General features: G+C 39.9%; 1 protein-coding gene across 3 annotated transcripts; it reads right to left on the reverse strand.

Annotated features, from left to right (window-relative positions):
• Positions 1-250: 250 nt before the first annotated feature.
• calca (calcitonin/calcitonin-related polypeptide, alpha) lies at positions 251-7237 on the reverse strand. Of its 3 annotated transcripts, XM_059973952.1 has the most exons (5): positions 7136-7237; positions 5679-5768; positions 4247-4381; positions 1783-1958; positions 251-759 (listed from the first exon to the last, which is right to left on the reverse strand). In XM_059973952.1, the coding sequence occupies exons 2-4, from the start codon at positions 5762-5764 to the stop codon at positions 1799-1801; spliced, it is 381 nt and encodes a 126-aa protein (XP_059829935.1). In that variant the 5' UTR covers positions 5765-5768; positions 7136-7237; the 3' UTR covers positions 251-759; positions 1783-1798. The 3 variants fall into 3 exon arrangements, with proteins under 3 accessions (XP_059829935.1, XP_059829933.1, XP_059829934.1); XM_059973950.1 differs by lacking the exons at positions 251-759; positions 1783-1958 and adding an exon at positions 3000-3475; XM_059973951.1 differs by lacking the exons at positions 251-759; positions 1783-1958 and adding an exon at positions 3000-3475 and having other exon boundaries at positions 5679-5765; positions 7136-7182.
• Positions 7238-7787: the final 550 nt, after the last annotated feature.

Raw genomic sequence — 7787 nt, forward strand, 5'->3', positions numbered from 1 at the left:
TTGCATTATGATTCGTTGTTCTCAGAACCACCGGATTACTAGAAGACGATCAAAATGTTGCTACTTCCCGATATTCCGTAATGGTTTCCTACCTACAAGGTGGGCGCAAGGAAAGGCTGAGCTCACCGCCTTTCACTCCCCTGAATCACAAACTCTATCATAGCAAACTTTCTCCCGAACCTAGGTGTCGCCTAAGAAAATTACACCAACGTCAATGTATCGAAAATATTTTAATCTTGCGAATGTCACATTTAATACAATATTTATGGTGTCATTAATATACTGTACAATCATGTAATTTATAGCGTTTTACATCAAGGCACAACACACAGTATATTACATACATGCCTTGAGAGGCAACATTTACCATATCCCCGAGATACTGAAGAATCCTGTCGAGACCAAGTTCTAATAGCACAGAGCTGGAAGTCACATTGCACACTGTGCCCAAGCATAATTAAATAACTTAATATACACACCATCACTTTTATTTCAAATATAGATGGATATAAAATGTGATGTGGTGTAAAACTTACGTTTTGCTACACGATACATTTAGGAAGTAATCCATATAATAGGAACAAGGATTAACAGGATAAGGATTGGAGCAAAACTAAAGTTGAGATGGTAACATTAAAACGATATGAGTAAACATTTTCAAGCTTTGTTGTTCTCTGAGCTTCGGCGATGAAGAAAGCGAGCCAAGCGACATCTAATCGGGAGTGAAAGAACTTTGCCTCGTCAGTTATTATTGTCTGCCTGTAAGACACAAAATGTATAGGATACTCAACCCTTAAACTATTCACTTAATGTGCTGGTGACATGCAGATTTTGGCCGAGTTGGTGTATTCTGTAAACCAACTTCGAAAGGCTTATCAACACAGTGCAGCAATACTCATCCGTTTTACAATCATTCGTTATGTTTGCACCTTATTTTCGAATTCCTCATATTTCAACATGTAAGGCTTTCTAAGCTTTAGACAGAAACGTGGAGCATTACAACATCGCCAAGTGTTTTAAGATAGTCAAATACTCCCAAGTGATTAATCCCATCTGTAGAAAAGGTTTGTAAACTTGTTTCTTTGTACAGGGAGGGGACCCTCATATTCGAACAATATGAACCGGACAACAACCTGAGCGAAGTAGAACCGTTGTTCCATTTATTTGACGTGTCTCTCAGTTGGTCGTTAAAATCTCCAAGAGAGACCATGAAAGTTTGAAGTGAACTGATGGATAACTTTTTTAAAAGATAGATTTCACGACATATATCAGTGATAATAAATCTTACTCTGATTCTGAATCCGAGTTGAGGGCCTTAGGGAACTGCCACGGAGGAGATGACGTCAGCGTAAATCATACATGATCAGATTGAATGGCGGGCAGGCCTGAGTAGTTGGCCTACTCCTGCCCCGGTTTTTTTTTTGCCTTCTATTACCGTGGGCTTCAATGTATAACAATGAAAGATTATGAGTGAAAACAGAAATTCTACTAGGTGAAAGTTAATACGTTTATTCAATGACGATTGTACAAAATAACCTTCAACATTACGCATCCCTCCCTCCACGAAATGTTCATCGCGTTGCTACATTTGAAAGAAACAGCATGTAAACTAGACATCTAACAATGGAAGGTGGCAGGAAGGCGCGAACGGCTTCCAGTGCTTGTGAGTAACGGGTAACATCGTGAGTTAAATCATTATTTAACTGAATTGCATTTAAATAGAGACATGCAAAATTCGCAAGATCGATATACTTCATTGTCAACTTAGAAACAATTCATTACCAGTTCCCTGAATAATCTACATCTGTGCATTCCTTCTTCGCCTTCCGAAGGCATTGGCCCCTACATCGGTTGGGATGAAGTCACTGCTTCCGATGCCCCCCGTCCGGCTTAGGAAGTCAGCCAGGCGGTGAGTCGCACAGGTGGCTGTTTTGCAGGCTCGTTTCTCCATAGGTACACTGCCCCACAAATGAAAAACAAATCATCTATTAGGCTAAATGCAGACACTAGGGTGGCCAAGCAATTGCCCTCCCCTTCGAGCCTTTTTATTTTTGCAGAACGATTCGGCGCCTACATTTCTGATCAATGATACGGTGAACGCATTTACGAAGGGTGGACCACGCGGGAACAGGCCATTCGGCGGAAGGGTCATGGTGTTTATGCTCCGTACGATCTTCCCACCCACCTTTACCTCACCCAAGGGGAATGTATTTCTGACTCAACCTGCCATCGTGTGCTTAGTCAGGAGCTTACGTGTGTTTCCCCCTTTTAATCGTATCAGGTAGTCAAATAACATGTAATGAAAACGTTGTTTTAAAGAAGAAGTTCGTGTTAATTGTCTTTGTGTAGCTAACTCGAAATGCTTAACGTTATATGCTGTAATTCTAGTTCATGGGCTCGGAATATATAAGCCGTATTCCTGATTTATATATTAGAAATTTGCTAAATCCCTGAGTGGATATCATGGTGCTTTCGTCATTCTGGAATGTATGACGTATATATTATTGGACTCAGATCACACACGAGAACATGGGCTTGTGTTCTGATGAAGGAAGATTCTACAACAGGAGCACTGCCCAATCTTACGGGGTGGAGGATACATGTTTAAGCAATCAAGAAGATTATTTCTTACCTGGTATCAATTATAGCTTGTTTTCAGTTACCGTTTATTATATCACACTGAATACTGTGAGAGCTGTCCCCTGTGTTAACAGTCTAAAACTACACTATTTAATCTCTCCGATCAAAATTGCTTCATTTATCGTAGAAATAAAACACATAGATTTTAAAGTCACGTCAAAATTGTTACTCTTACAATTAAGCGTGATACTGGAATATAAATTAAGATATGCATTGTTGACTGAATTACCAATACCACTGGTAACTGGACATTTCATAAAATTGCTAATCTAATCAGGGGTGGTCTTGATAAACATGAAACATTATACAAGCTGCTTAAGCCATTGCAGCCAAAATCCTTCAAGCTCATAGAACATAACTCCTGGTAGAAAAATAAGTTTATTGAACGAATAGGCATTTCATGCACAAAGAAGCATTCAATTTAATGGCACACTACTTAGCCACAGAATGAAAAAAAGTATATAATGAGAAAATCAACTTTGATATTAAGGTAATTGTTTAGTTAGATTAAGCTACTATTCTAGTTTATGTCCATGCCTAATGTTCTATGTCACAAACTGGGATGAAAATAAGCACAGCACTTTATTGGGCTCTTTAACTCTCAAGCATTTGAGATCCATGCAGCAAAACAAACGATTAGGCGCTTTCAAATGGCTCTCCGTAGGTTGCATAGTGGTCGCTTTCCAGCCCAGTGAGAATGTTCCTTTTCTTGCCAGGAGTTGTCGCTCCTACGTCAGTGCGCTGGATGTTTTGTAATTTGTGCAATTGCTGGGACAACTTTCCCACCACACAAGTGCTCAGACTTGTGCAACGTTTCACAATAGGTCTATCCAAGCTGTAGAAAAACATGCAAAAACAATCTCATGACGACGCATGCGGGTCATGCAGCTCAGCTATTGATAATGTTCGCATAGCTATCACAGTTCAGTTAACGAACAACTGCTACATGCAACATTACTGTTACTGGGCAATCGCAGTTTACTATATACACCGAGCGATCTTATTATATCAAAGTACTGTGCAAAAAAGATGGCCATGCGGTTCTCGGTCTCTATCAATTCGAAACTTAAAATAACAGCTTCATATAAAGCCTATCCGTGCATTTTTTAATCATCACCAACACAATTCCCTTTCGTATGTTTGGTGATACATGCATCATAATCATTCAATATTTTAAAAACTTATTTGCAAGCAGAATTTAATTTCTCCATTCTTTCTCATGCAATGTTATGACAAAAACTCAACTTCTATTTAGCGTAATTCTGGTTGTTAAAATCATACCTTATAACCACAATCCTCCTGTGAAATATTTCTATGCATTCGCTCAACATTTCAAACACCCCCTTATGTTGGTTTGTGTGGAAAAATCCCAGCAGATTCGCGAGGAGCCAAACTAATGGCACAATACTGTAAATACTGAGAATTGGCTGCGACTGTTCAATCGAGAAAACAATATATCGAGACTTTCCCTTTGCTGTCTTAGTTATCAAACTCTGCTGATATTGATGACTCTGCTTGTGGCACACTAGTGTGAGTGGATGCCAAACAAAATCTCACAAAGGGTGTCCAGACCTCCAGAGTCATGCAGATGAACGCCTTCCCTTACCTGTTGGCCTCAGGTACTTGTTGCTCCATTTCCTCCGCCATCAGCTGCACGAATTCCTTTACGAGCGCATTCAGTAGTCGCTGGACCTCGTAGTCATTGAGCACCACCCTGTCTGATGATGCCTCCAGCATAGCTCTAAGCAATAACATCACAATGAGTTGTCATTGATACATTTAATTTTATGTGCAAAACCGGTAAATAAGACTGCTACCGAGATCATTCTTTGAGAGTAAAGAAACTCCTCAATATTAAATATGTCTTTTGATATTATATTAGGCATGCAATTTACAATGTCTGATTTATGCGCGCCGGGGTGGCACCTTGCTGCTGAGTCAGCATTGTAAAAGCATGCCAGATACATGAGCACATAATCTACCACAGACACTCTGCAGTGGAGAGATACTGCGCTAGAGGAAGGACTGACTTTCCAAAGAGAGGCAAATCTCTGCTAACCACTCAGGTGGATAGTATTATTTAACGTCCAGTCAACAAGACTAATTACCTGGGCATTCATCTCACTGCCGCTAGAAGATCATCTCTTGCCAAGTACTGTACTTCACTGCATTGAGGCAGGCCGGGTCACCAGGTGTGTGGAGCGTTCTTTGCCAATAAATAGCACCTTTCACAAAGCCCTAATCCATGAACTAGTTTTAAAAAGCATTCACTGTCATAAAGTCGAGTACACCTGCGGTCAGTTAGATGACAGCAATTTCCTCTTGCAATGCGGAGAGAGGAATGCATGGATTTGAGTATAATGCCCTGGATCTCTATGTAAAGAATCGTTCACATCCACTTGAGAGCAGACCGGGACTCATGCAAAAAGATGTTTCCGCACTCCACTATAGAATCAGGCTCGGGAGTTAGCACTTGAACCGGAAACCTTTTGGCTCGTAAGCAAGCGTGGCCCCAGGTGAACCAGGCTGAGACTTTCATACTTGAAACCCGAAATTTAATACACTTATTCCTACCAAACCCGAAACCTTGACTACAACAAAAACTGGGTTTGCAATTAATGTAAACATAATCGTTATCACAGATTACTTCACTAAAAAAGATTATTGGAATTCCTCTCAAACTCAACTCCTTTGTCGGCTTTCTCTCCCTACTCAATACTTCTAAAATTCAGCCTCTGATTTCCTTCTATTTGACTTTGCGAAAGAATTAATTCATTACAGTAATAGAGAACAGTAAATCGTTTAAACATAGCCATATTGTTTGTCTAGTTTCCTCAAATGGACTAATGCGTGTAATATTCAGTTCCCTCCCCCCCCCCCCAGACTTTCATGAAATCTTACCAAAGTGAGAATATTTCAATCGTTTGCTGCACCACTCTATTACCAAGATGAAATTCTGAGTGTGGTCTAAAACATTTCTTCCCAAAACAGATCGGAGTAAAATTATATAAAATTGCAGAGAATAATCTGATGCCTACCTGAGTGGGACTGCGTGGGAGCCGTTTATCTGACATGTGAAAACAGCGTAAACCACAAGGAAAGCGGAGATTCTAAGGAGAACCATGCTTCTGAAGAAAAGACAAATGCATTGTTATCCAGTCAATAGTCCAATGCGCCGCACCTCTCAGGGAAAAAAAAATCACACTACAGCGCCACTATAGGACATTTGGTATTATTTCGTCCAAATGATATTGGGATGTAAATTCATTTTCCGGATGAAACACGTAATTGTTGGCATAGAGCCCAACGCGGAGATCCAATAAGCAGCAGTGGATAAGAGGCAATATATGGGAGAATGTAGAAAAGACGTGTAGACAAGCTTAATGTTGGAAAACTGAAAAAAAAATCTAAACCAACACCATAAAATGCTGAAACCCTCAGCAGCTCTGGTGGGATCTATGAAAGAGAAATGGTTAAATTCGATTTCATATCCACAAATGCTGCCTGGCCAGCCCAGCATTTTCAGCATTGTCTGCTTCTATTAAATCGTACCGTTAGCTCGAATTCTTGCATCAATCACTGAGTGTGTGCGGAGAAAGATGTTCTCATTGCTGACCGCGTCTTTCCCCGATGCTTCCACTTCTTCAGCTGCACTGTTGCATATCACGCAATCGATGCAACTTGACAATACTGGAGTTACCCGGTCAAGTAATGGATAGTATAATGAATTATCAATGCTACTGATGGTATTACAGCTCAGCATCACACTCCTCAAAGTTCAACTAAATAGCAAGGACGCATGTCTAAATAAATGGTCCCAATAATTTACTGAAATTGACTGCCGCTCCCATTACACCATTCAGCTCATACTTTTTTTAAGATCACTACCCTAAATTATCATTTGAACAGAGGGAAGCGGAACTCCAAACAAGTGTAAAGTGACAGGTAGAAGCTAAAATAAATCATTGCACGAACCATAGGGAAACCTTTCCAAATATTCCCACAAACTTACTTTTCAAATTGTTCTTTGAACTATTTTATAACTAGTGTTTGCTAAATCTGATGCCAGAAATAACAAATTACCAAGTGGTTCGTGTCAAATTTGGTTATGATAATTATTTCTCAAAGTAATTTAATCAAACATGCAAAAAATACACACCGGAAACCAAGATCAAGAAAACTAAACCTTATAGGCTATAGTGAGATTCATTTGCGCATGATGACAGAATTTGATGTTTCACGGAAAATATACATTAAATCTGACTTCCAATTAGTTACCCGCAACCTCTAGTTAAAAGAGCATCAAAAGTCGTTTAGTAGATTGAATGAACACATCTCGACCCTACCCCGAATAATTTAAGACTGACCAAATTTTCAACATAATTGCAGAAGAATAATGGAAGTGTGGAAACCCGAAGTAATGATAACAAAATAACGAACAATTTTACATATTTTCTAAACATGCAGAACGGTTCACCGGAATAGTATCCCTTACCTTGAGACTCGATTTTGAGAAGAAATAAGAAAGCAAGTTTCTTCCTTAACTTGGCTTTAGCTTGGCTGTTGGGTGCTCAGTGTTCATCCTTTTATATCCAACGCCGCCGGCTCTTTGTGTGTTCAGTGAGTGGGTGTTCGATCGTCAACAGTCTGCCAATCATAAATCTAACTTGCAAGATTATGCCAATCAGCGTGGGGCTGATGTCTCGCCCTGCTAATGACGTCGGTTTTCTACGGAGCCTCATTCACAAAGTTATATATCACGTGAAACTGTCAATACAGGTTTACTGGCTTTGAGGACATTTAACATAAAGCAAATCGCACGATTAATGAACAGTCTAGAAAATCATCTCGATCAATTAGTTCTTTATAGTTCCGAAAAAAGCAACATTACGTGACTTCTAAATGCCAACAGACTGCTTGGTCTGCAAAGAAAGCAGATTGGTCACTTTGTGCAGAGCGACACCTCCTGCTCTACTATTTTATTGCAACCGTGTTCTTCTGCCGCATCTGATTCACTGGATACTTGTGTTTGCAAAGCTGCTTTCGACTTCAAAATGCAAAATCAAATCTGTGTTGTGTGTGTGTGTGTGTGTGTGTGTGTGTGTGTGTGTTGGGGGGGGGGAGAAACACAATAGTTTAGTTTCTTT

The sequence above is a fragment of the Hypanus sabinus genome, chromosome 7 (assembly GCF_030144855.1).
Source record: "Hypanus sabinus isolate sHypSab1 chromosome 7, sHypSab1.hap1, whole genome shotgun sequence".
Taxonomy (NCBI): domain Eukaryota; kingdom Metazoa; phylum Chordata; class Chondrichthyes; order Myliobatiformes; family Dasyatidae; genus Hypanus; species Hypanus sabinus.

Bases quoted from the DNA above. Each gene is read 5' to 3' on its own strand.
- calca (XM_059973950.1), bottom strand. From the start codon at position 5,764: ATGGTTCTCCTTAGAATCTCCGCTTTCCTTGTGGTTTACGCTGTTTTC. The intron at 4,382-5,678 runs GTAGGCATCAGA...GTTATTGCTTAG, and splicing joins TCCCACGCAGTCCCACTCAG to AGCTATGCTGGAGGCATCAT. The intron at 3,476-4,246 runs GTAAGGGAAGGC...GTTTTTCTACAG, and splicing joins CAAGTACCTGAGGCCAACAG to CTTGGATAGACCTATTGTGA.